We start from the raw sequence: 27410 nt of genomic DNA, 5'->3' as shown, positions 1-27410 counted from the left end.
GAGAAGAATGGAAAAAAAAAAAATAAGCAGGCACTCGCCATGTTTCACACACGAATCTCTCCCCCTTGAGCGCAGTTTCACTACTCTCTGCTATTGTTATAAGGCATTGATGCGATTTTAACTTTTTTCTTAGAATATACAGACGCCTTTTCAGCGGATGTTAACAACGGCGGGCGGCTATTAAGTGTAAGTACACGAGAATGAGCGCATTGCCTCCGTTAGCATCCAGCTAACGCTGTTTGTTTATCACCGGCCGCGGGCGTGAGGTGTAAACGGTGGAGCGCTTTGTTTATTTCAACGGTCGCCTTACACCTTAGTTTTATTATAAAGGCAGGCACTGCTGTTTACGTCGCTCAAGTGGAGTTTGGAGGTAATGTGAAAGGATATGCCTTTTCTTTGTATTCGTTAGCCTGTTAGCTAGCTAGTCGTTACCGTGATGTAGGCCTCTGTGGGCCGGTAGCTAGGTTACGAACGGCGGTTTGACAGCTCGCAGCACCGTTAGCCATCTATAGTGTTTTTTTGTATATTTGTTTGCCTGTTTTTAAGACGTTGGCGTTAATACTCCTGCTTGTCTACATTTCTGTGTTCTACGTAATAGTAAACGCGTGAATGGTTTTTGGAATAAGCGCATTTACGGAGATGTAATCTGGTTTCATCGGCCGCGCATCAATCGTGAGTGCGCGGCTGTATTTCACACGGACTAAGATCCTGTGCACAGCTACGGTGCACTGTTGGCTTTAATACTGCCATGGTGAAAATGTGTAGTTTTCCCAGGTAGTGTAGGGTTTGTACAGCGGAGGCACTAAGGTCAAGATGTTTGTGTTAAAATACTGCCTAGAGCTGTAAAATGGTCTGCATATGTTCATTACAAAAAAAAAAAGAGAGATTCTTGTTTTTCTTTCAGGAGTGCTCATTGAATCAAGGTGACAGTGGCACGCGATGCACCATGGAGGAGGTCCACCAACCGTGCGGAATCTTCAGAGACCAAAGTCCGTCACAGGCTCTGAGGCTGAGGAGCAACAGCAACAGCCAGTTGCTGTTACCCAGCAACAGGCAGCTGTCAGTCACCCGCAGTCGCCGGTGACGAACTTTGCGCCAGCAGCAAGTCCTTCGGCCCCGCAGTCGCCGAACTACCAGATCATCATGAGCCGGAGCCCTGTTCCCGGGCAGAACATGAACATCACACTGCAGAACGTGGGGCCCATGGGGGCTGGGAACCAGCAGATCACCCTCACCCCACTGCCCTCGCCCGGCTTCCAGCACCAGGCTCCGCAGTGGAGGTTTGAGCACGGCCCGTCCTCGTATATCCAGGTGGCGTCGCCTCTGCCCCAGCCCATGCAACCCCAGAGCCCCACCCAGCACAGCCCAGTGTCCCTGCAGGCTGTGGCCAGGCCGGGCGCGCCCGGCACTGCTCTGGGCGTGTGCGGGCAGAGCCCGACGCGCTTCGTCGAGGCTGGCATCATGGTCCGCCTGGGCAGCCCGCCGGGGAGCAGCCACTTTGTGTACCAGGAAAATGCGGGGCTCACCCTGGCGCCGGCAGCACCGGCCGGGACCGTGCAGCTGGCGTCGCCCGGGACAGCGGCGGCGGTGGCCAGGGAGAGACGCCTCTCGCAGCCCCACTCCCAAACCGGGGGCACCATCCACCACCTGGGGCCGCAGAGCCCAGTGGCCACGGGGCCGGCGGGGCCCCTGGGCAGCCCCGGGCACATCACCACCTCCAGCCTGCCTCCACAGATCAGCAGCATCATCAGCCAGCTGAGGCCCGTCATCTTCGAGAAGCCGGCGGCGGGGGTGGGCACGTCCGCGGGCCCCTCCTTCGGGGTCCCCGCCAGCGTTCCTCCTTCCAGTCCGTCCCGGAGCGGCATTGCGCAGGGGCTGCCGAACGCCCCCCTCACCCCTACTGGGGTCTGCTCTGTGAAGAAGCTCCAGCCAAAGAAGCTGGAGGAGATCGCACCCCCTACCCCGGAGGTGGCGCAGCTGAGGAAGCAGTGTCTGGAGCACCATGCCAAGAAGATGGAGGGCCTGAAGGAGGTGTTTAAGGAGTACCTGATCGAGCTCTTCTTCCTGCAGCATCTCCAGGGCAACATGATGGACTACTTGGCCTTCAAAAAGAAACCCTGCGTGCCCTTGTTCACCTACCTGAGGCAGAACGACTTGGACCTCGAGGATGAGGAGGAAGAGGAAGAGCAGTCGGAGGTCATCAATGATGAGGTAAAACCTCGCGTGGTCTCCAGCAGGGAGCGTACTGCATAAATGGATGTGTTTAGCATAAGCAAGGAATTTCACAAATCAATATGCCAGTGATTACGGGAACCGTATCCAGAGATCTTTCCATTCAGCATCTTTCGGGATTTAACTTTATTTGTGTGGTTTTTATTGATTAATTAACTTATTTTTATTACTACCTCCCCCGCTGGGATGTTGTGCCACCATTATATCTGTTTGTATGACAACCTATTAGGTGAAAGTAGTGACTGGAAAGGATGGCCAGACAGTGACACCTGTTGCCATAGCCACCCAACTCCCGCCCAACGTGTCAGCGGCGTTCTCCACTCAGCAGCAGTTCCAGGTGGGCCTCAGAGAGGGAGAGCGACTGGTTCGCATGCTCCTCACACTTAGGCTGCTAAATGGTGTCGCCCTCCCCCGCGGGTTAAGGGTTACGTTGCAGTGTGTCCTCTTCGGAAGCTGTTGCGTGTTGTATTTTCTTCCTCGGTTTGTCGTGAACCCTCGTGTGTGTGTGTGTGTGTGTGTGTGTGTGTGTGTGTGTGTGTGTGGTTTTCTTGTTGTTTTCTTGGTGTTGCCTGCAGGTCCACTCTGGTCCTGTAGGTGGCAGCCTCACCAGCCCGGTGGACATGGAGACCTTCAAGCGACAGCAGGCTTTGGCTCAAGCAGGTAGAACGACGATGAACCAGGACGATTGTTTGTTTATTTTTATTTTTTTTATTTTATTGGTTTTCCCTGCTTGGTTTTCCCTCCCCCCAACCCCCCCCCCTTTGTTTCCTTTTCCTCCTCAAATTTGCTTCTGCTTAATCAATATTCCAGCATCTCTTCCCAGCTCTGTGTGTGTGGAGCCTGAATTCCATAAATGGAGGAGTGTTGCTTCCTGATGTCTGACTGCTGGTGTGCAGCTGTCATTGCCGTGTGCCCACTGTTTTCCAGTTTCCTTTTTCTTTTCCGTTTTTTTTTTTTCCCTATCTTCTTACTTTTTTTTTTTTTTTTTTTTTTTTTTTTTTTTTTTTTTTTTTTTGCGTGTTGAGGGTATTGTGTGTTTTGCATCCCAGATCAGACTAAGAGGTCCCGGATCGAAGTGGGTCGCCATGGGATGATATTCCAGCATCCTGTTGTAGCTCCTTTAGGATCTCCCGGCGTCCCCCTCCAGCAGCTTATGCCGACTGCGCAAGGTAGGAGCGCCGCTGTCTCCCGGGCCAGTTCCACCCCCCATGTCCGATGTTTAGACGCTGCTGGAGGTCAGAGTTCACGGCCCCCCCCCCCGCCCCCCACCTCCCCACGAGAGTGCCCAGAGGTGACTCACGTCTTTGCCCAAAGCGCAGTCAAGCACTCGCCATCCGCCCGCTGGCGGTCCATACTTTCAGCCCCCTCAGGTCTTTCCCCGTCCCTGAATCGGGGCAGTTGGACAGAAGACTGGCCGGAAGACGGAGCAGTCCCGGTTTCCCTGGAACGGGTCGAATCCATGTCTCATGCTTTTGTATTTGGTTTGTCCATTTATGAGTTGCTCATTCGTTTTCCCGGAGTTTTCCCGTTCTCTTCATTCATTTGTCCTCTTCTTCTTTGCCATATCGGATTTTTCATTGTTCCATCCACTGGCTCACTGGGTGATGAATCTCGACGAGTCTTCTCTCTCTCTGTAGGGATGCCCTACGCCACCTAGACGTTATTTATGTTGTTTGTTTTATAAAGTTTGGCCTTTTATAGTGGACGTTTCTCTCCCCAGACGATTTGGGGTTCCTCCCATCTGCTCTTCTCAGTCTCATTGCATTGTCAGCCTGGGTTCCCCAGTGCCGTCTTCCCACCCTCGTCGCCACCACATTTATGGCATTTAGCTGACGTTTACGTTTACATCACTCAGAGCATCGTTTTCGTTACCCTCGTTCCCATCGTCGCTGTCGTCATCTTTTCCGTCCGTGCTGTCATTCTTGATTTCTGCGGCCTCCCATCACGACCGGACCCCTCTCCCTCAGGCCACGTAGTGGGGCGAGCCGGAGCAGCTTGCCAAGAACCCCCCACCCCCTCCCTTCTCCCCAAGATAAGGGACCGTGACAGGGTGAACGTGAGCAGCACAGAGTCAGAGCTGGTGACGGAGGGGTAGCACAGCGGAGCGTACTGGCGCAGGCGATGGTGTTGGCGCTCCCTATAGAGCGTAGTTGGATGGAGGTGCTTCTTTAAGTCTTTACTCAGCACTGTCCCGCTTCACGCCTAACCCCCCCCCCACCCCACCCCACCCCTCGTCTCTCCTCTGCTGTGACCCCCTGCTTTGCTCTGTGGTGTCTTACAGTAGGAGCTGTCTAAACGCACCTGTACTGGACATAACGCCTGCTTCATGCATGCTCATCACGTGGTGTGTTCTGGTTTGGGTTCTTTTTCTTTTCTCTTGGGGTGTCCGCTTAGTGTTGTGTTGTGTGTGTGTGTGTGTGTGTGTGTGTGTGTGTGTGTGTGTGTGTGTGTGTGTGTGTGTGTGTGTGTGTGTGTGTGTGTGTGTGTGTGTGTGTGTGTGTGTGTGTGTGTGTGTGTGTGCGTGTTTCTTCTCTCCTTTTTGCTTTGCTGTTCTTTTCTCTTTTTTCCTCCTTGTATCTTCCTTTTATTTTATTATGATTGATCTTGAATTCTTAATGCATGACCGATTTGGTTATCCATGGTAGAATTCTTAAACACAGAAGTAGTTTTTTTGTGTTTGTTTTTTCTCTTCACATTTAACAGAGTTATGATTTTCATTCATTCAGATGTGTAGAGTTTCTCTGCTTTACGTAGTCATTGTGACACAAATGGTGTTTTTCTTTAATATCACTCTCTCTTCTCTCCCAACAGTGAGTATCTCATTGTTGGTAAATCCATGCCCATTATGACTGAACTGAGTTTAGTTGTATGGTACAGTGACATTCAAACCAATCTTAAGTGTGTTGTTGCTTTGTTTGGGGGGGCGCATGAGGTTGTGTTTCCTCCAAACGTTGAGCCATCGTTCCCGGTGGCAGCGTGATTGTTTGTGGACGGAGATGTTGGAGCGAGACTGCTGTGGCTCCAGAATCTTCATCCTCTCCTCTTTCTGCCAACTCTCTTCTGTCTTTCTCCTCTGTGCCACCACATCTCCACCTTTTCTTTCTCTCCCTTTTTGTCTGCCCCTCCATCTCTCCTCCTCTTCCCCCCCTTCTCCTTTGTACTTTCCCCGTTCTTCTCCTTCTTCCCATCTTTCCCCTCCATTCTCTCTGTCTGTCTCTCTCTCTCTTTTTTTTTTTTTTTTTTTTTTTTTTTTTTTTTTTTTTTTTCCCCGCCCTGTCCCTTAGGGGGCATGCCTCCCACCCCGCAGTCCATCCAGATCGGCGGGCAGAAGCAGAGCCAGCAGCAGTACGACCCGTCCAAAGGGCCGCCGGTGCAGAACGCCGCCAGCCTCCACACCCCTCCGCCCCAGCTGCCCGGCCGGCTCACCCAAACGGGCCTCTCCATGGCGGGCCTGCCTCTCGCCCTCTCCCAGGCCCAGCCCATGGTGCTGGAGCAACAGGGCCAGGCCGGAGGCGGGCCGCTCCAGGCCCAGGTGAAGCTGCAGGGCGTCCAGGGGGCGGGGGCCGTGCTGGCTGCAGTCAACCCTCACACCCAGCTGCAGACGCAGCTCCAGCAGCAGACGCAGCCCCTTCTCCAGCCGGGTCAGGCGGTGAGTGGCGCTGTGGGGGCGGGGTTATGCAAAACACACTCCTCCTCCCTACAACTAATGCCGGTTACAGCTGGAACTGGGGCTTCCTGGTTATGTCTAGTGAGTTTGACTTGCTTGGTTTGTGGCGCCCTCTGCTGCCTCACAGAGGAAATGCTTTTTCTCCTGTTCAGGCTTTGCTCAGGGTGTTTGGGTGAGGTTTTGGGTTTTGTTTAGGTGCAGTCCTTTTCCATAGTGTTGTATTTGTATTGTGAGGAATAGAGGAGTAGGGGGGATTTTATATAACACAAATTTTAAAGTGTGTTTTTGCAATTGTAATTTAAATCCTATTAAGTAGGAAACGTTTGGTTAGAAGAATTTAACCAGCATTTGTACTAAATTAAAGGTTTGTGGCGTTAGATGTAAAAGCGAAGGTGTTCCTTGTCTTGCTCCTGTTGTAATCTGTTCTGTCTTTCTCCTCTTCCACTCAGACGGTCACGCTCGTCCGCCCCGGAGCGGACGCGCCCCAGCCTGGCCAGCGTCTGCTGAGCAACTCCCTGTCCTCCTCGATCATATCCCCCTGCCCTCTGGCATCGACATCCTCGCTGCCCTCACCCCACCCCTCGGGCCCCATCAGGACCCCCAGTGCCGCGCCCAGCCCCTCCACCGCAGCCCAGTCCAAACTGGTCACCTCCAGCGGCTCCGTGGGGATGAAGCTCTCTGGCCTGGGGCAGGCTTCGGCTGGTCAGGGCACCCAGGAGAGCTCCCAGGACAAGCAGACGGAGCAGGCCAAACTGGTGAGCACGCGTCCGCTTCCCACCTGACGTCAGTGCACTCATCCTTGCGACCGGGACGGTTCGCCTGATCGGGTCGTGAGGCGGAAATGTGAACAAGCAATTCGCTTCCAGTAGTGGGTTCGTTTTGCTTCGCCCCAAGTCTCCTCGGCGTGGGCCAACAGAAAACAAGAAGGTGGGGCTATGAGCGCTTGTTCCTGAAAAAACAAGCCAGATGGAGGAACTGGTCATTGTCATTATTGCCTTGAGGAACCTCGTAAGATACATACAATATGTGAAGCAGTGTGTTCTGCTCCTCGGTCAACACAGTACTGTGAAATCTTAACTAGCTAGAAATACAGCTAACGTAAGATGTGTTGAAACACCACATCGGGCCTGCCCATGGTCACCTGCATTTGCTCTACTCTGTGACCTCAACCGCGGCTGACGCTCTCACCGTGCTCAGTCTAGGTTCCAGGTTCTCCGTGGGGTGGGTGTCTGGATCTGTCGCAGTTAGGCTGAGACACTGACGTAGCACTGTTGTGTGTTTACTCCACACACGCTCCACTTCCGCTAGCGAAGACGTAGGCGGCAACCTCAGACCCCCGCACGACAATGGGTGTCAGAGGAAGGGGGCCGCAGAAGACGTCAAGAGGGGTTTCTGAGTTCTTCTTCGTTGTAACTTGCACTACAGTGAACTGGAGCCTCTTAGATGGCCTGCAGCTGTGATTTCTACAATATATAAGAATCTAGTGAAGAAACTGTTGAATCGGGTCCTCTTGTGAGCTTTTTAACAGATGCAAAATGTTTTAATCCTACGATGGTTGTGTGTGTGTGCGTGCGTGCCCACAGGAGAGCCAGGTGCACCAGCGCATCGCGGAGCTGAGGAAGGAGGGCCAGTGGTCAGCCAGCCGGCTGCCCAAGCTGCAGGAGGCCAGCCGGCCCAAATCGCAGTGGGATTACCTGCTGGAGGAGATGCAGTGGATGGCGGCCGACTTCGCCCAGGAGAGGCGCTGGAAGATGGCGGCCGCCAAGAAGGTGGGAGGGGCTAGTGGATGGTGGGCGTGTCTGTGCTTATAGAGGGGAAGAACCAAGTTGCCTTTTCTAGAGAAGTCTGGCTGTGAAGCTTGCAAGCGCGTGTGCATTTGCATCATTGCCATGCCGTCTGTGCTGTTCTGATATTCAGAGAGGGGTCAGGTGTTGACTTTCAATGCCTTTAACAGGAAAACTGGCTAGTGAAGGCCAAACACTAAACCTGTGTGTGTGTGTGTGTTTGCATGTATTCAGAACTACAGGGAAGATACTGAATGTGTGTGCCACTGTGCGTTACCTTGTAGCAGAATGCAGACCCTCAGGCGTACAGCTGGGAGCTCGCCAAAGTCGAGTAAAGAGTGTATATCTTTGTGTGCGGTTGTCGCTGTGTAGCTGGTGCGCACCTGTGCCCGTTACCACGAGGAGGTGCGGAGGGCCGAGGAGAGGGAGAGGTCGGAGGAGCAGCTGCGTCTGAGGAGCATCGCCAGCACCATTGCACGGGAGGTGGACCACTTCTGGGCCAACATGGGACAGGTGAACCAGACAGACCGTCTTCGCCTCTCACAGCCGGGTGACATGTTGCCTGTGGGGGTAGTTGTGGGTGAGGGGGTGTAGTTTGTCTGTGTCTTGGGTAATAAGCTTACTGTGTCCCCAGGTTGTTGAGATCAAGCTCCGGTTCGAGATCTCTGACAAGCGGCAGAAAGTCCTGAAGCTGAAGAGGTCAGGGGGCAGAGGTGAGGCTCAGCACGGCCACCTCATAGCTGTTGTAGTAGTTGTTCAGAGGAAGCTCAACACCTGCCCTTAATGTGTCACCCTGCAGGCAAACTCACCCATACTTCAGGGGAAAAGTCCGAAAAGGAAAGTCAAGTGGTAAGAGGCTCTTCTCTGTGTGTGTGTGTGTGTGTGTGTGTGTGTGTGTGTGTGTGTGTGTGTCAGTGAGGGAGGGAAGGAGAGAGGGAGGGAGAGAGAGAGAGAGAGATTTTGTGTGTGTGTGTGTGTGTGTGAAGCTTGTGTTCTTCGTGGAGTTTCTAGACTTACCTCATCTCCTGTCTTAGCAGGAGTCCGGCAGCATCACCCGCAAGAGGAAGACGAGCACGTCACTTTCTGATGAAGAGGGTGTGTACCATGGACATACAGAGCCCGCTCTGTGTGTGTTTGTTTCACGGCAATAACTGTGTGTGGGTTTTGCAGCGGAGGATGAGGAGAGTACAATAGAGGAACAGGAAGCCATGGAAGTGTCTGCTGACCAGAAGGCCGAGCTGGCTGACCTCACCAAGGAAGGTCAGTCACACCCGCCATGCCAGTCTCTCCCACGCCAGTCCACATTTGACCTCTGGCCCATCTTCAGAGCACTGAAAACCTAGGAGTCCTTCTTTAACAGGTGGTGTGTGTGTGTGTGTGAGCAGCTTCAGTGCCGCTGGAGGCCCTGGTGAAGAAGTACGCCGGTGCCTATGCTGAGGGCTTCGAGTGGCCACAGCCTGCATGCCACAGCGAGGATGAGGAGAAGGACGAAGCCAACGGTACCATCTTTTCTCCACACAGCAACAGACAACTACGACTACCATATCGCACGTGTGTGTGTGTGTCTGTGTGTGTGCACAAGTGCACACACACCAGTGATGAGACTGAATTCTACGTTCTGTTGTACACCGCACCAGCTGTTTTACCCTTGAGGCAGTTTCAGAACTAAACTCCGTGGGCTCGATAAAGCCGGTGTTCTCCCTCCCCCCGTCAGACGTGGACAGCCCCCACGAGGCCGTGCTGATCGACTCCCTCCTGGGCGACGAGCAGTACCGTGGGCCGGACCGCACCGGGCCCGCTCCCGGAACCGACAGCAAGCCCATCAAGGACATAGCTGAGGTTTCCCGGGCGACAGACGCCATCCTGCCCAAGGGCGTTGCCAGGACAACGCCAACTGTAAGTGCCTCCACCGTCCAGCAGCCGAATGCAGTGATAGCCCAACTCATGATGGACAGAAAAGGCCAGTCAGTTTGTTTTCCTCAGATTTTAAATGTTTTATTTGTTTTATTTATTTTATTCTCTGTGGTCTAAATGGAACCTGTAGTGCAGAAAAAGCTTAATAGTTTTTACGGCAGAACTAGGTCATCGTTTTAGGGTCCAAACAAACAAACAAACACAAACAAAAACAACCTTGCCTCTCCTCTGTCTCCCCCCTTATGGTCCTCCTGTGCCGGTGCTGACAGAACCGCCTCCTCGCCCCCCCCCTCCTGCACGGGACGCTGCGGGACTACCAGCTGGTGGGCGTGGAGTGGCTCTCCAGCCTGCACTGCAGACACCTGAATGGCATCCTGGCCGACGAGACCGGTCTGGGCAAGACCGTCCAGACGGTGGCCTACTTCGCGCACCTGGCTTGCCACGAAGGTTCGTGCCGAACTCGCGCTCACCGCCACCCTCTGTGGGCCACTCCTAATGCGCTAGGCTCCCGGGGCGAACGCCTCCTAGCGCCATGGTGCTGAGATCGTAACAGGCTGACGTTTCACTGACATTTGCCACAAAGATTGCGCTAAGAGTGACGGGTTACCAGGTCTGTTAGATTTACGTTTACATTTCCGGCGATTACCGGATGCTTACCACTGAGCCACCACTTACGTTAACCACTGAGCCACAACTGCCCATTGCACACTTGCCTTTCGAAGCGTGCAGAGGTGTAGAGGATGGGTTTCCTGAGTAAGCACGCGCTGGTGTCCGATGGTCTGCATCTGGCTCTTGCAGGCATCTGGGGCCCGCACCTGGTGGTGGTGAGGACGTGCAGGCTGCTGAACTGGGAGATGGAGCTGAAGCGCTGGTGCCCAGGCCTCAAGGTCCTCCTGTATCTGGGCAGCAGGAGAGAGCGCCGACACAAGCGATCGGTACGCCACACACACCGGGTCGGATAACGGCACCGTTCGCGGCTTTGGGTCTATTACAATCATTGCCGTGTGTTACTGTGTTACAGACATTACCGGTTTTTGCTATGCTAATCTCTAACATTGAGGTTTATTTTTCTGCGAGCTTCCTTATCAGTCTTGGATGAGTCTTCATGAGGGGTGTGATGGGGGGGGGGGGTGATTTAATAATGACATTCACATTGATCCACTAAATGAAAACAGTTTTGCCAGCATAATCTGTGTCACAGCTGATGCTTGGCATCAATATCGGTGATGCGTATATATTTCAAAGATTGCAAAATGGCACACTCTGTACTGAGTTTTATTCTTGGTGTGTGTGTGTGTGTGTGTGTGTGTGTGTGTGTGTGTGTGTGTGTGTGTGTGTGTGTGTGTGTGTGTGTGTGTAGTGGTGGACGGAGCCCAACAGCTTCCATGTGTGTGTGACGTCATACAAGCTGCTCCTAAGGGACCGCAGTCACTTCCTGAAGAGACGCTGGAAGCAACTGGTCCTGGACGAGGTGCAACTGATCAGGAATATGAGGGAGAAGCACTGGGAGACCATCTTCGCCATCAGGAGGTTGGCCGCCTTCCTCGTCTGCTTGTCTGTTTTCCTCTCTGCGCCTCTGTCGGCTTGCGTGTCTCTCTCTCTCTTTCTGATTGTGTGGGTGGGTGGGTTTCCACAGCCAGCAGAGGCTTCTGCTCCTCAGTAACCCGCTGCAGAACACCCTCCGAGAGCTTTGGACCATGATCCACTTCCTGTTGCCTGGGATCACGCGCTCGTACCTCGACTTCCCCGTCAAACCCGGCACAGACCACAACCAGGACTACTGCCACAAGCTGGTCATCAGATTGCACAGGGTAGGCACAGGCGCACACACACACACACACACAGTCTGTTTTTGGTTTATATAGACAGACTCACTTAGTGTTCTCTCTCTCTCTCTCTCTTCTCCTCCCCCATCCCTCGCTCCCTGCTGCGCTCTGTAGATGATCCAGCCCTTCATCCTGCGGCGTTCTAGGAGAGATGTAGAGAAGCAGTTACCCAAGAAGTACGAGCACATTCTCAAGTGTCGTCTGTCTGCGAGGCAGAAGACCATGTATGAGGACATCCTCACGCAGCCCAGGTGTGTAGCAGACGCAGGGCGACTTTCCCAGTCATCCCCCCCCCCCCCCCCACACACACACACCGTCATACCCACATTTATCAGCTTTACTCAGTAGAATTTTTTTTTTTTCTGCTACATTCTGTTTCATTTGGCATCTTGATAATCAGATGAGTTCTTAAATCCAGCAGACTGTTAGGCTGTTAGACTGCTGCCATTGATTTTGTGCGTGTGCGTGTGTGTGTGTGTGTGTGTGCGCGACCTCAGTGCGCAGGAGGCTCTGAAGACTGGCCACTTTGTGAGCGTGCTCCAGGTCCTTATGAGACTACAGCGGATATGCAACCACCCCGACCTGATCCAGAGTAGACCCACAGCCAGCTCCTACGCCTGCCCCGCCCTGCTGTACACCACCCCCTCCCTGCTGCTCACGGCCCTGCACGCAGACCCCTGGAAGGTGGGTGGAGGGTGACGCGTCCGAACGTGATCGTGACCAGTTAGGAATTGTCCACACAAGTTTAGCTGAGCAGTGTTTGGGATTGCTAAAAGACACGCCCCTCCTTCTCCCACAAACCCTCTCAGACGGCCGACCTGTCCCCGTTCCACCTAATCGCCAATGAGGGCCGGCTGACGCGCTACGAGGCAGAGGAGGTCCTCCCCAAGCTCAGACTGACGCAGCAGCTCATCGAGGAGGTGCCCAGCACTCCGGACCCTCCACCCAGACCCAGACCCTGCAAGATCAACCCCATGAGGTACATGCTCTTACAGTGCTCTCTCCTCCTGATTTGTGGGTTTTGGTTCCATGTCCTGACTGGGTCTTGGTGTTTTGTTCCAGGCTTTTCCAGCCGGTGCAATATGACACTAAACCGGAGGGGCGTCTGGTGCCCCTGCCTAGCAGCTCTCAAACAGCACGTTCTACTGCCCCCAGCACCACTACTGCCCCCAGCACCACTACTGCCCCTGCTACTGCCAACCAGAACGCTCAGGCCAGGGGCAAATCGCCCATCAATACCACCTCTTCCGTACAGGGTGAGAGATTTTTGTTAACTTAAACCAATCACGCATGCACACACAGTTTCTACTGTTTAAAACCTAGCTTCTGATAAACAGTTGCTGTCATTTATGAAAAGCTATTGCGTCTTCGTAACTGAAAAGAAGGTATTCTCTAGATCAGAGCTTATACTGACCTGGTGCATACAAACAGTGAACGTGGGCCAGCGTGTGGGAACAGCAGTCAGTCGTCAGTGCCTTCTGTTAGGGTTCATTCAGAGGTTAAGGAAGAAGAACAGAGGGATTATTGTGAGATTATAGTGGGCTGGGAAATGCCTCTGGATATGTTCAGAAGTATGTGTGGGGTTTCTGTTCTTAGCATGCAAAAGAGCTTTCACACCGTTGTTTTCTTATTGGAGATTGTTTTATGGTGTGTAGCATGGTAACTGTATTTGCGTTGTCTTCCAGGGACTTACTGTGTGTTCGTTTTCTCTCCAATGTTGAAGCACATTCACACACTTTTAATACCCATGAATTGCTTGGAGTGAAAACTAAGCCAGCCCTTTTACACTTCTACTAAGCTTTTACAGTTCTGGTGTTTGTCCTCAACTATGAAGGCTCAAAAGTACTTTGAACTTTTATTTTGTTTCTCATAAGGCAGCTTTGCAGTATTTCGAAGGACTGGATTCTTCGAACTTCAGTTATCGGTCGCCCCTGCAGTGAGAAGGCGACATGTTTTTCGCTCTGGGTTGCTACTAGGGGTGTAACGATACGATACGACACAGTATTATCTTGATCCAAAAAAGTCAATATTTTCGTATCGTCAAATTTCCCACACGTACGTCATTTGACATGTACATCGTTTGCGATACGATTTACAACGCGATATTGTTGCACCCCAGCTGCTACCCACGCTGCTACGACTACTTTTTCCCCCCACCCACGGTCCCCTGTCCTTTGCAGCTAGCGGACTGTCCACCGACTCCTCCTCTTTTATCCAAACGTCCAGCGGCTCGGCAGGACTCCTCGTCGGGGCCACGCCCCCCGCCAATCTGACTCTGGGCATGGCAGGGGTGGGAGCTGCGCCCGGCAGGCTGGCTCCTGCCCCCCACCCCCTGCAGGCCGGCCTGCTCCCCCAGAGGCTGGTTCTGAGCTCTCAGGCCCAGGCTCGCTTGCCTAGTAAGTGGTCTCCTCTCCTCCCCTCCCCCCTCGTACACCCCGGCACAGCCGAGCGGCCGAAGGCCGTCGGGTCGGCCCCGAAAGCAGAGACCACTGAATGGGGTTCTGATGAAGTGAGCTGTGCGGGAAAGGGGAGGGGGGGGGTAAAAAAAATTAAAAAGTTCCCCCGCAAGACACGTTGCACTGTGTACACGCGTGGATCGTTGGATCTGAATTTGAAAGCAGATTTGATCTGAACAACCCGACAACGTCCCAGCTCCACTGCCCGGTCTCTCTGAAGTGGGCTGCACGAGGTCTCTCTCTCTCTCGCCTGCGCACTCTGCTCCCCTTTCTCGTCTTCATCCGACCACTTCTACCTGCTATCTTTTACGTTTCCCCTCCTCCCTCAGTGCGCCAGTTCCTCTGTTGACACGCTAATCCGTTTCTTTGTCCGGCTGGTCTCTAGGATGCTGCAATCTGATTTAGCTTCGTCTGTTCCAGCTTCTGCCCTTCTCTGCTGTGTCCGACCACAAGTTTTCTTCCTGTTTGCTGGGGGCACTAAAGCACGTCAGCACGGCTGCCTGCTCCCTTCTCTTTACCTGGTTTTTGTTTTGGTTTGGTTTTGGTTTGGTTTTTTGGTATTGCTAAGCATTCTCGTATAACAGTTACATTTTTTTTAAAGATGATTAATCAAATCCAAGATTTAGTGGAATTTGGGTTTTTTTCCCCAACATGTCGTCTTCCCATGGTTTGCGTTTGTTAAGAGGTCCAGAGCGCCCCCCCCCCCTTTCCTGTATGTTTTCCAATATCTGTCAGTAACAAGTATAACACACTTCATAGCAAAGCTGAAAAATGTTCCTTCCAGGCCTGCGTGAGTCTGCCATAATCTCCAGAGAGCAAAGCAGGTCTTCAGACCTCTCCAGTCTCTCAGAGGCTCCCGGCAGTCGCTGCCTATCAAGGCGTTCTCAAGCGCCCTGGTCTTTTTAGCAGGCCTGGATCACTAGTTCAAGCTGACACGTTTCACGTTTGTCCATCGTTTTGGAACAACTGCTCTACCGTTCCTGTAAGAACACTGAGCTCATAAATGAAGCTGTAGTACACGATATCGTCATTGCTGCTGGTGTTTAACTAGCGTACAGCCCAGTGTGCGACCGGATCAAACTGGAACACACACATGTTTGCGGCAGACACGCTTATCCAGAGCAACTTAGAAAAGTGCTTTGTCATTTACTCATAGAATACATCCTAGCCAGCAGAGTAGGTTAGAGTTCAAGATTACCAATGAGCTAGAATACTGTAGAAATACAGGGATCACTGCTGATGCTTAGAAGTGCAAAACACATAAATTCTATAACAACTTTAAGTGCAATACAAAAAAACCCTGCAATGAGTACCAGAGTTTTACTCCACATGGGTGCAGATGTCTCAAACACTCTGCAGGTGCGCACTGCACTGAGTGTGACAGATGTCTGTCAGAGAGACAGAAAGTCCTCCTGGGATTGTTTTAATCCAGATAGGAAGATACCTAGCTTTAGGAATACTCATACCATTCCGTAAAAAGCTGCACGCACTCAGCAGGCCATCTGGGAAGCGGCGTTAACAAGTTTCTTCATGACTGGTTCACCTACTGTGTTAACCCACCCTGGATGTGTGCATGTGTACTGCGCTTCCTCACACTGGAACTAACTGCCACCAGGACGTTTTGTTCTGCTCGAAACAGTCAACGTTTTTGTCTGCTAACCACCAGCCTGTGTGTGCGTGTACGCCTGTGTCCATCTGTCCTGAAGGTGGCGACGTGGTGAAGGTAGCCCAGTTGTCGTCTATACCCGGAGGCCAGAACCGCATGGCCCAGCCCGAGACCCCCGTCACGCTGCAGTTCCAGGGCAACAAGTTCACGCTGTCCCCCAGCCAGCTGAGACAGCTCACCACCGGCCACCCGCTCCAGCTCCAAGGTGCACTCGCGTCTCGTTGGCCAGCTCACACACACCCAGCCCAGTGTTTCGGTGAAGAAGGGGCCCTGGGTTTCATGTGTGTGACCAACACCACTGCTCCGTTGCTGAAACGGGCATGATCGAGAGATGAATGAAACTTAGCCGGTGTTTCTGCCTTCAGGCGTTGGGCTCAGCACAAAGACCGGTTCAGCCCAGCGCTTCGGCCCAAGTTCTCTTCATGTCTCAGGCTGATAAAGGCAGGGACAGTCCAGTTAAACAGGGCTTGCCTAGTTCTCTTATGTTTAAATACAGCCTGAAAATTTCAATTTGGAAAAAAAATGAGCCTATGCGTTATTTAATAGTTCAATCTACTGGATTATAAAACTAAAACTATTGCTGCTGCTTCCTTTGGACTGAATTTGTGTGATTTTCTCTGAAAATCGAGGACTGATCTTTAATCTTCCTCCCTCCTCCTCCTGCTCCTCACCGCCACTCCCCTCCTATAGGAAACATTCTCCAGATTGTGTCGACCCCAGGGCAGACCATCCTCAGGCAGCAGGGGTCCATGGTGATGCAGGCGTCCCAGGCTATGCCCGTTCAGAATTCCACAGGACCCCCAGGGCTCCTCCCAGTGGGCACGGTGGCTACGCCCCAGGGTGAGACCCCTCGTTTGCACGTGCGGTTGTGTGTGTGTGTGTGTGTGTGTGTGTGTGTGTGTGTGTGTGTGTGTGTGTGTGTGTGTGTGTGTGTGTGTGTGTGTGTGTGTGTGTGTGTGTGTGTGTGTGTGTGTGTGTGGTCGTCAGGGGAAACAAGCGCAGCACCTACTCTTGACTCGTGTGCTCTCTGTCTTCCTGTCGCACAGCCGGGGTGACCGCCGGCGCCACGGCAACAGCCGCTGCCCCTAGTGACACAGGAACCACCAAACCAACAACAAATGCAGTGCCACAAGTGAGTATACACACACCTGCTCCCCCCACTTGCCCTGCCTGTCACCCTGGTTCTGTGCGTCGGTCCCCAAGCCCACAGTCCTCCTGTGTGTTTCCCAATTAGTCGTGCGAGGAGCGGGGCAGGCAGCTCAAGGAGCGCCTGGCACGCCTGTTCGCGGTCAACGAGCGTCGCGTCCAGCGCGCTGTGCTCTACGGCGCCGACCTGCTGGAGGCCTGCTCTGTTGCCCAGGGGCGAGCGCCACCTCCCCTCCCCGCTCCCAAGCACTCCCACTGGGCCTGGAGTGGCCGGGATGCCTGCCTGAAGGCCCAGCAGTCCTGCGTCTCCACCACCGAGTCGCTCCGCTCCGCCATTATGTCTCCCGCAGACAGGCTGCGGGAAGGAAACTGCCTGCTTAAGAGGTGGGTGCCTTTTTACCCTGAGTAGCAGCTCTGTAGAAACTTTCTAAAGGTTAGGTGTGGAGGACTTGAATTTTTTGTTAAAAATTTGTTTGTGATATAGATTCTTTGCATTCTTTGCTTTGTGAACACTGTGCTCCTTAGACCGAACTGAAATTTTTATTTTATTTTTTTTTCCTTCCGCAGGTTGTCCTGTGTGCTTCCTGCTGCTGTAGCTCCTCCCCCTCAACTTTATGCAGCCAATCCCCCGCCGTCTTACAGCCTGGCGCAGAAGTCGTTCAGGCGACAGGCGCAGGAAGCATCCGCCCCCTACAACTCCGAGATCCGGAGCCTGGCCTGTCCTCTCCTGTTTGAGCTGGCCGACGAACACACGCTCGAGATGGACTCAGGTTGGCCTCGGCTAACTCTCCTAACTCCTAACAGGAATCTACCAGGAGAGTTCTACTCATGTCGTGTGTGTGTGTGTACAGGTAAGCTGGAGGCATTATCTATCCTACTGCACAAGCTGACAGCAGAGAGCAGGAGGGTCGTGATCTTTACCCAGATGACCAGCATGCTGGACATTCTGGAGGACTTTCTGGACAGCAGACATCTAACCTACGTACGGGTGGACGAGAGCCTGTCGCCTGACGACAGACAGGTATGCTGTACAGCAGATTCCTGTTCTGGGAGTGTCCAGAGTGACCTCTGTTTACGGTGTCTCTCACTCCTTTCAGATTCAGCTCTGTGCACACTTCCGGTTCCAGCACTGCTGAAACATATATTTTTTTAAATCCTCTACGCAATTTGTCTCATTTAGTCACTCGGTAGTTATGCGAGCTGTGCCAATGTCTCCGCCCACCTGTCCGCCTCTCAGGAGCAAGTGAAGAGGTTTAACCGTGACAGACAGTTCTTCAGCCTCATCCTGACCAATCGCTGCTGTTCCATCGTGGGTCACGTGTTGGACGCCGACACCATCATCTTCTACGACACAGACCTGAACCCCAGCATGGACGCCCGCACGCAGGAGTGGTGCGACAAGATCGGGCGCTCCAAGGACATCCACATCTACAGGTGTGTCTGCATGCACACACTGCGGGCCTTCGGGTGTGTATCGGAGGGTGCAGCGCCCTCAGCGGAGCCGCAGTGGCGGCACGGGGTTGTGGACTGTGGCTGTAGGCAGCAGAGTAGAGCCGTAATGGTGGCGTTCTCCTGCAGGATGGAGAGTGGGAACTCGGTGGAGGAGAAACTGCTGAAGAGTGGTACGAAAGACCTGATCCGGGAGGTGGCGGCTCAGGGCACGGACTACACGCTAGCCTACCTCACTCAGGTAGGTCTCTCTCTCACACACACAGACACACACACACACACGGTACATTTGTGGTACTAGATAGACGTTACTCTCGTTGAGCGTAGCGTCTGCTTGCTCTTTGTAGCGCACCATTCGGGACCTGTTTGAGGTGGAGGCAGGCTCTGGGGAGAAGGTGGAGGAGTTCGTGGTGCTGCACCAGGAGCCGTCCCCGTCCGAGTCCATCCCGCCCCACGTGGCCAGGCCCTATATCCAGGCCCTCAACACCATCACCCTGCAGTCGCTCCGCCCGAACGAGGAGAAGCAGCGGCACGACGCGGCGCAGAGCGGCGAGGAGGGCATAGGCGCAGCACCGGAGGAGGAAGAGGCTGGGGTAGAGGGCGAGGGATCGGAGGAGGCCTCCCAGCTGGAGGAGCTGACGAGCGTGATGGAGCAGGTACGTCGGGCTGGACCGCGCAACCTTGGGATTGATGAGGTAGGGGGTTACCTCCCTGGGCTGAATCAAACGCTTTTCCTGCTGAAACGTGTGACCCTGTCTGCTGTAGCTCACCCCCATTGAGATGTATGCCCTGCACTACCTGGAGTGCCTGCACGTTGGCGAGGATGAGATGCTTGCCAAGGTAGGAGGAGAGAAGTCCACGTTCAGAGCGGTTTTTTTTGGGTGTTGAGAAGACTCTTAGGTTCCTCAAAAAGTGCCCCCAAGTCCCTCAAAAAGACTCTCTGTGCGCTCGCATGCAGGAGTGTGTAGAAGCCGCCAAGAGAGGATGGGAGCTGCGTCAGGAGCAGAAGGTGAAGCGTGAGGCAGAGGAACGGACAGTGCTGGAGGAAGAGGAAGACCTCTTCACCTACACCAGGGAGGACGCTTACAACATGGTACACGGACGCTGCGTCACTGACACACACACTGCCCTTTGAACCCATCGCCGCTAGTCCTGCAAAACTCAGTGCCGGTTTTTATGTCCCGTAGGAGTACATATTTGAGACCGAGGACGGCCAGACAGAAATTATGCCAGTAAGGACAAAATTCGAAAAGATGAGAGATATGCATGCGTTCAGTATTTTAGCACGTTTCTAGGCTTCCATGTGTAACTTATCGTCAGTGCTTGCTTGACTGTGAGTGCTATTCTTCTGTGAACACCCCCCTCCCCGCCGTAGCTGTGGACCCCGCCCACACCCCCTCAGGATGATAACGACATCTACATCGACTCGGTGATGTGTCTGATGTACGAGTCCACCCCCATGCCCGAGTCCAAACTCCCCCCCGTCTACATCCGCAAGGAGCACAAGCGATTGAAGATGGATGCGTCAGGTAAGGACGCTGCGGTTCTTCCGCCTTGTGTAGCTTCCGCGTGTTGGGGGGGGCCGGGGTGTCTAGTTTTGTTCGCGCGTGACCACGTGGCTCACGTCGGGTCTCTGCGCCGTCGCCAGCCGCCGGGCGGAAGAAGAAGAAGGGTCACGGCGAGGCCGTCATCCCGCCCCGCTCGCTCTTCGACAAGGCCAGCGTGCTGAAGGTGCGCCGCGAGGGCAAGGAGCAGAAGAAGAACTTCTCCCTGAAGCAGCAGGCGCCCTTCGCCAAGCCCCTGCCTTCATTGGGCAAACCGGCCATGGAGGCGGGACAGGACAACCCCGAGTGGCTCATCGGCGAGGACTGGGCCCTTCTGCAGGTACTAAGAATGTACTAAGCAGCTGCCTGTACTGATCACTGTCATGACCCATGTCATGACCATGTGTGTGTGTGTGTGTGTGTGCGTGTGTGTGTGTGTGTGTCGCCTGTCAGGCCGTGAAACAGCTCCTGGAGCTCCCTCTGAACCTGACCATCGTGTCTCCGGCGCACACGCCCAACTGGGACCTCGTGAGCGACGTGGTGAGCTCTTGTAGCCGCATCTACCGCTCACCCAAACAGTGCCGCAGTCGCTACGAGAACGTCATCATTCCCCGCGAGGAGGGCAAGGTGAGGGAGGGAGGGAGGGGCAATGAGAAATTCTATTACATTTCAGAAACCGTTTTCTATGCTTTGCCAATACCAGTAAAGCCATTTTGATTTGACTTGATCTGTTATGGGGGATGGGCTATGGAATAGGTTTTCTTTGGGGGCAGCAGTATTTTTAGTGTGGACAGTTTTATATACATGCCTTTATATTTAAGTGTACGTTTCGCTCTTTACTATTTTTTTTATTTATTTTTTTAAAGTTTTGTTCTGTATTTCATGTTTTAATTTGTTCTCATGTAGTTGATATATGAAGCTAATCCCAAGAAGAAGACCAAGAGTATCTATAAGGTAAGATGACACTGCAGCGCTGCCGTTGGCATCCCCGTCTGCCCGTGCTTACGCCACATCGCCCCCTGGTGACCGCGTCTGTTTCCCACCAGCAGTCGAAGAACAGCCGCCCCCTGCGGACTTGTCAGATCTACACGCAGGACGAGCACGCCACCCAGATCCAGCTCTACAACAACCGCTTTGAGCTCATGAGGCTGATCGCCAGCAAGAGGAGCCCTCCCATCAGACCCATGTAAGCCCCTCCCATCACCCTCTGTCCTGCTGAGCTGAGCTGCTTGTTGGCTGGTGAAGGCCTTCTGAAGCCTCACACAAACATGTGCTTTTGCTTCTTCTTGTTCTTTACGTCTCCAGGCTGGGAATGAATGCTTTCCAGAAGAACCCGAAACATGCTTCTGTACTGGCTGAGAGGTGAGCTCCCCCTAGTGGTGTCTGTGTGTGTGTCTGTGTGCATGCGTGTGTGCGTGGTTGCTCTAACTGTGTGGTCTCCCTCTGGTCTTTCCCCACAGTGGGATCAGCTATGATAAGCCCCTCCCTCCCATCCAGGTGGCGTCTCAGAGAGCAGAGCGCATCGCTAAAGAGAAGAAGGTGAGGGCAGCGAGGCTGTCGGATGTCTGACAAGTTTGACGTGTGTCAGCATAGTGGAAATGAGAAGAGCACAAAAGTCTTTTTCAAAGCCCCAAATCTTACCCTCTTCCTCTCTTCCAGGCTCTAGCAGAGCAGCAGAGAGCTCAGCAGTTGGCCCAGCAGCAGGCCGCTGGAGCTAGCCAGGCCCAGGGGGCCGCCGCCCAGCCCCAAGCCCAGCCTCAGGCAGCTGCCGCTGGGCCCCAAGCAGCCGGAGTCCCCCAGGCCACCCAGCAAGGAGCCACTGCAGTCCTCAACACTGCTGCGCTGGTCTGTCTTTCCCAGCGTCGCACGGCTTGTTTTGGTTTAGCTGGGTTGTGTGTGTCTGTGTGTGTCTGTGTGTGTGTGTGCGCAGCCCCTGTAAGGTTGTGTCTTCAGATAAGTGAATGTTGTTTGTGCTTTATTTCCTACAGGCTGGAACAATCAAGACTGCTACTGCTGGCACAGGCGTTCAGACAGGTACAGCCTCAGCACCGGGCTACGCTCTTCATCAGCACCGAGCCACACTCGGAGACTTAGTCCATACCACCATGGCTCAAGTGGAGAGTGCGTGTGTTTTCATATGTTGTGACCATTCAGCCACACTAAAGCAACAATGGACATGCTGGCCATTCCCCTTGTCCCTTAAAAAAAAGAAATACATTTTATTTAGATATATAAAATAAATTTAAAAACTTTTTTTTTTTTTTATACGTTTTTCTAATATCGTTTACCGAACCAAACAAGTTCAGTTAGCCACTGTAATGACATTAGAGTTACACAAAAAGTGCCTTCAGGAAAAGAATTGCAGAAAGAGTGAAATAGTGAATGTAATAGGAGTGATATTATTATTATTATTATTATTATTATTATTATTATCAATAGTAATAGCAGTACTTGCAATAAGACACATAAATAACATTCCTTCCAGTATTTCCCACACAGATGACCAGATTACAGAGAACCTGTGGTATTTATGAAGGTTCTTGAAAGCCAGTATTATTAATAGGAAAACGTTGGTGTCAGACTGTCTGTGTTAACCACGTTAGGAGATGGAATATTTGAGGAAGTCCACAATAAATTATTTTTGCCAAACAGGTTAGGACTCCAAGAAGATAATCTCTGTCTGGATTTGATCATTTCTGGACAAGGAATCTAAAAAATGACACAACTGCAGATATTTGTAAATATCTGAGTTTGGAAGCCTAAATTGCATTTTAATGTACTCAAGCATCATTAGTCCTCGATTACATATAACAGAGAAATACTTTATTCCAGACAAAAACTATTTCACGGCCCCATAGGCCCATAATTGGGGTGGGGGGGATTTGGATTGAGAAAATTGTTCAGTGATTAGGGATTTTCATATTGCCTGACATCCTTCCAAAAGTTCCAAAAACGTATCCTTACATTTATTAATGGATTTTACATGTCCTTTCAGCTTTTCAGGTCACCCGTGTTGGTGTGTACTAGGTCCGAGTTAGTGTGTGTGGTCTAGGAGCCGTGTTGGTGTGCACTAGGTCAGACGCATGACTAAATGGGTCTCTCTTCTTTTTCTCTCTCTCGCTGCCTCTCAAGCCCCCGTAGGGGGAAACCTTCTCGTGAACGCGGTGGCTGGAGTTTCCCCAGGACAGTTTCAGGGTAACAAGCGTCTGGCGTCTCCTGTTCTCTCCGGACCCATACCCGTAAGACTGCAGCTGCTCACTTCACTGTTTTACTGGAGAGACGTTTGTTCTCAAAACATCCTGGAGGTTTGCAGTTATAGCGTATAGGCCCACCAGTTTTCATGCACAGCATGTGTTGGCCATCCTTGGGACCACAGTCTACTGGTTGTTTGTGTACTGGCTGTGTCTAAGCACTACAGCAACTCTGTGCTGCCTGGTGAGGACAGTTGAGACACCACCCAAATATGGCACTCAGAAACTGAGCAGGGAGGAACCATGTGCTTTGACACGTTGTTCCTTTTAGCAGCTACAGTCAGTAACTCTACTGTGGTCCATAACTACTCTGATCTGTAGCCGTACCGTGGTCTGTAACGGCGGTCTGTACCTGTTCACCTAGAAAATAATGTGTCCATAAAATCGTACCTGTTAAGTGCCTGCCGGTGCAGATGAGTTGTCCCTAATAAAGTCAGCGATGGGTGTAAAATAATCTAATACCAAAGCAGCAGTGTAAAGACGTCCCGGAACGTACAAGGCTGCGCGTTTAATTGAATGAAGTGTTTGTGCTGTCGGATGGCATTCCGTCTTGTGATTGACTAACGGCTCATTCGTCCCCTCTGTACCAGTCCACCGGCACGGCTACAGCCCAGGTCATGCACACGCAGCAGAGGGCGGTTCCTGCTGCCGTCCCTGCCGAGGTCGTCGCCATAGCAACCAGCCAGGGTGTGCGACCTGTTACCCCGGTGACTGCCTCGGCCGTGGTATCCCCCGGTCTGCCTCAGGTGTCGCAGACGCGCTCACTGGTGGCACAAGGTAACGTAGTACGTGTGTGTACGTACACACACACACTAATAAGCAGTGTGTGAGAATGTGTTTTCGTAGTTCTTCACCAGATTACCATACTGAGCATTTTACAGTCAAAGCTAACACTACTGTTCTTGTGACTTTTCTTCTGGTGTTCTCTCTCTCTCTCGCTCTCTCTCTCTCTCGCTCTCTCTCTCTCCTGCCCCAGCAGGGGTGCAGTTTACCCAGAAGCAGATCAGTTCAGCCCAGTTGCAGATCCTCAGGCAGCAGTCTGCCTCCCCTCAGATCAAATCTGTCAACAAACCACCGCAGGTGCGTGCGCACACATCTTAACATAAAGCTGTGAGTGTGGGTGAGCCATTTGCCGATGTGCTTTGCTGGCTGTCTGGAAGCCCTGTGGGTGTTGGAGGAAGTGTGAAAGTCGCTGAGTGGCTGTGTTTGCGCTGGAGTGTGTGTAGCGCTTGCTCAGCTCCCCAGGTGAGAACACACCTCTCGCATGCAGTCTTCCTCTGCTGTTCTCTTCTAGCAGACAGTGCCTCTTGCAGTCTAGATTAAGTGCGTGTGCGTGTGTGTAGGACCTGATGAAGATGCAGAAACAGAAGCTACAGTTGGCCCAGCAGCAGCAGGTTGCTGTGGCGGTGGCCACAGCTCAGAACCAGCAGACCTCTGTTTCCCCGCAGGTGCAGGCAGCCCCGCTCCCTCAACCCAGCACCCAGGTCACCACAGTGGCTGCTATGTCAAAAGCAGGACCTGGACTCCCCAGAGTGGTGAGGGCAGGCACGCACACACACACACGTGCACTGACCCAGGGAGATGTGTATCACCTCACCGCGTAGTGTAGCTTTGACTCTTAGGCTGCTCACTCCAGTTTCTGCAGGGCACAGAATTAAAACTCTTCATAAACCCGACAAGTCGACACAGAGGGGGGTGAACCCACCACTCAGATAAAAGACTTCAGCAGTGTAGTGGGACGCACAGGCCAACTCTGAGGTTTAGCCACCCACGGAAACTTTGCTTGGAGAGCTGTGGAAACGGAGACCTGTCGGAAGAGGTGTAATGTGTGTGTCTCTCTCTCTCTCTCTCTCTCTCTCTCTCTCTCTCTCTCTCTCTCTCTCTCTCTCTCTCTCTCTCTCTCTCTCTCTCTCTCTCTCTCTCTCTCTCTCTCTCTCTCTCTCTCTCTCTCTCTCTCTCTCTGCACATCAGACACGTGTTCCTTCCGCAGTCCCGCCTCCCCAGGTGACGCTTACCAAGTCCACTCCCATGATGTCTGTGCCCGCCGTCGTCTCCTCCACCGGGGTCACACTCAGCCCTGGCCTCAGCGTGGCCATTGGACAGGCCCAGAAAACAGGTCATTTCCTGATTGGTTAATACCAATGTTAAAGGAAAAGGGCGTTTGTCTTTTCTCAGAGCAGCTGTCCTAGTGAGGGCTGTCGAGATGTAGAGTGTGTGTGTTCATATGTGTGTTTGTGTGGGCCAGTAGTACCCAGCCCATTCCAGATGCAGCAGTTAATCCGCCAGAAACCACAGGTAACAGCACAGGCAGCCACAGCCCAGCTGAAATCAGCCCAGCCTGTCATGCAGCAATCTGCAGTTCAGGGCCAGATGAAAACGCCATTTCCACATACCACCACCCAGTACTTCACCGCATCCGTCTCTCAGCCCCAGAAACAGCAGATACAGGTAGACACACACACACACACACACGCACATTTAATCACCAGTCTAACACATTTATCTACAGGAGATCGACTCTGTAGCTCAGTAGTGCCTGATCTGTAGTGTGTTGGCCTGTGTGTGAATGCGCACCTGTGTTAGTGTTGCACTGACCCTCTCTGGCTGTAGGTTGCTAAACAGATGCAGCAGCCGATAGTCTCCTCCCCTCAGCAGGTAAGATCCCACACCTCCCCGCTACCCCCAATCTGAATGTTAAAAAGGATCACAGCTTTTCTTCAGTCTTCATTATTAAATGGCTGCGTGTGTGCGTGCGTAGATCCAAACACAGCCACAGACGGTGGCTCTGACCCCGGCGGCAGCTGCAGGTGCGATTCCTCAGGCCCAGGTGCAGGTCATCCCTGCAGGCTCCGCCTCCACTGCGCAGGTCGTCCAACAGAAGCTGCTCCAGCAGCAACAGCAGGTTGTTGCGGCGACTGCCACTGCCTCCCCCCAGATCCAGACCCCTCCCCCGAACAGCCCTGCCCAGCAGCAGAGCTCCACAGGACCCTCTGGCGGCGAGGGGGCAGTACAGCAGCCTGGCACACCACAGCCCGCAGGCAAAGGAAACGTGCGCACAGGGGCTGCTATGAGGTCCAAGACCCCCGCCAAACCCAGTGGAGGCAGCTAGACGCGCACACACACACGCACACACCAGTGTTTGTTGGTTCGTTGATTGGCCAATTATATTCACTCATGTTCTGTCTGACAAGTCTTATCTTATTAATCTCTCTCTTTCTCTCTCTCTCTCTCTCTCTCTCTCTCTCTCTCTCTCGCTCTCTCTGTGTGTGCTTTTGTGTGACCAGTCAATCCTGTCATTGGGCTAAGGACTTTCTCTAACAGGAGACTGATGAGTTATGTAACAGTGTTGGTGTCAGTTTTTTACACACACACACATTATTGTGACACTTCTCTTTGAAAGGACTATCATGCTGTAAAATGCTTTGCTTTTTTCTACTGCTGCTTCATCGTTTTATTCCTCTGTAAACGTTCTCACACCCTTAAACCCTTGGACGATGGGAGTGTATCTGGTCCAATCAGTGTTTCCGAGCGCCGTGTCTCGCTACGTAATCGGCTCCTTTAGAGAATGTCCGGCGGGGCCGTATCGCTTCCAACCTGCCCTTCGTCTAAGCGTGCTTTTCCTGACTGACCTGTTTCTATTGTTCTTTTTAACAAAATGATGTGTATTTGCACGCCCCCCCCCCCACGCCTCGCTGGCCCTCTCAGTGGTGTAGCTTGTTTCTGTAATTATGGCTGCTGGACACTGGCAGTGTACAAGCATCACAGTTCAGGTGGAGCGTTAGCAACCCGCAGTCAGGGCTGGGCAAGGTCCAGTTTATTTCCCCCCCCCACGCCAACACGCAATAAAACCCCACGGAAAGCAATATGCCCACCACGGGTATCGAGCTTGACTCTCCCACAGACCCCACGGAGGAGCGTCCCGCGCGTCTAACCCAGACCAGTGTCCCTGAAGTGTGAGCAGTCTGTTCTTAGAGTAGCTGGCGTGTCCAGAATGTGCGTGCCGTTGTTTGAGGCTGTTGAGTGAAATGGACCGACTAGAGAAGCAGCTGTTAAGTGTCGACTCTGAATCTTCGCTGTGGGAAGTGTATAATATAACTTTTCACGAAATGGTGATGAGCAAAAGCAGCCTGAAGAGCAAAGTGTCTTCGTAAGTAATTTCCTTGAATTGCGTTAAGAGTAAAATGATGCGTTATTTTAGCGGTTTTCTGAGAAGTGTTCCAAAAATCTTTTCTTTGGTTTCTGTTCAGCATCGAGCAGAACTGAAAGAGACCCAGTTCCTTTTTTGTTGTTGTATTTGGTTCGTCTGCTGGCTCCACTGTACCGCTTGTGTTGCTGTGTTTGTTTTTGTTTTGAGGAATGAATATGTGTAAATACCAGAAAGGAAAGGACGCATTTTTTTGTAATTGTAAAGTAGTTGTGTTTTCATCAGATTTTTCCAGCTTAACTCTATAAAGTGTTCTGTTTTTACACAAGCA

At 52.6% G+C, this 27410-nt stretch overlaps 1 protein-coding gene across 15 annotated transcripts; it reads left to right on the top strand.

Annotated features, from left to right (window-relative positions):
• ep400 (E1A binding protein p400) lies at positions 1–27410 on the top strand. Of its 15 annotated transcripts, none has more exons than XM_035536249.2 (53): positions 1–186; positions 905–2211; positions 2462–2569; positions 2808–2892; positions 3282–3401; positions 5517–5881; positions 6349–6654; positions 7483–7668; positions 8056–8196; positions 8318–8396; positions 8483–8532; positions 8721–8778; positions 8854–8943; positions 9069–9182; positions 9398–9579; positions 9867–10044; positions 10396–10532; positions 10958–11127; positions 11234–11408; positions 11538–11674; positions 11921–12107; positions 12233–12402; positions 12486–12679; positions 13604–13819; positions 15586–15750; positions 16236–16385; positions 16592–16677; positions 16780–17075; positions 17259–17461; positions 17543–17712; positions 17929–18125; positions 18270–18381; positions 18488–18796; positions 18906–18980; positions 19099–19233; positions 19328–19372; positions 19516–19669; positions 19789–20024; positions 20138–20311; positions 20591–20638; positions 20734–20870; positions 20990–21046; positions 21145–21223; positions 21344–21529; positions 21673–21718; positions 22817–22923; positions 23526–23712; positions 23912–24015; positions 24279–24470; positions 24907–25051; positions 25181–25383; positions 25546–25590; positions 25694–27410. In XM_035536249.2, exons 2-53 carry the CDS (start codon positions 940–942, stop codon positions 26042–26044), a joined length of 9114 nt encoding a protein of 3037 aa, XP_035392142.1. In that variant the 5' UTR covers positions 1–186; positions 905–939; the 3' UTR covers positions 26045–27410. The 15 variants fall into 15 exon arrangements, with proteins under 15 accessions (XP_035392142.1, XP_035392136.1, XP_035392137.1 ...); XM_035536243.2 differs by having other exon boundaries at positions 20731–20870; XM_035536244.2 differs by having other exon boundaries at positions 8718–8778; positions 23915–24015.

The sequence above is a fragment of the Electrophorus electricus genome, chromosome 20 (genome assembly GCF_041902795.1).
Source record: "Electrophorus electricus isolate QZ-2024a chromosome 20, ASM4190279v1, whole genome shotgun sequence".
NCBI lineage: Eukaryota > Metazoa > Chordata > Actinopteri > Gymnotiformes > Gymnotidae > Electrophorus > Electrophorus electricus.
Note: the sequence above shows the minus strand (reverse complement) of the source record. Positions and strands in the feature narration are given on the sequence as shown.

Bases quoted from the DNA above. Each gene is read 5' to 3' on its own strand.
- ep400 (XM_035536238.2), top strand. From the start codon at position 940: ATGCACCATGGAGGAGGTCCACCAACCGTGCGGAATCTTCAGAGACCA. The intron at 5,882-6,348 runs GTGAGTGGCGCT...TCTTCCACTCAG, and splicing joins TTCTCCAGCCGGGTCAGGCG to ACGGTCACGCTCGTCCGCCC. The intron at 11,675-11,920 runs GTGTGTAGCAGA...GCGCGACCTCAG, and splicing joins GACATCCTCACGCAGCCCAG to TGCGCAGGAGGCTCTGAAGA.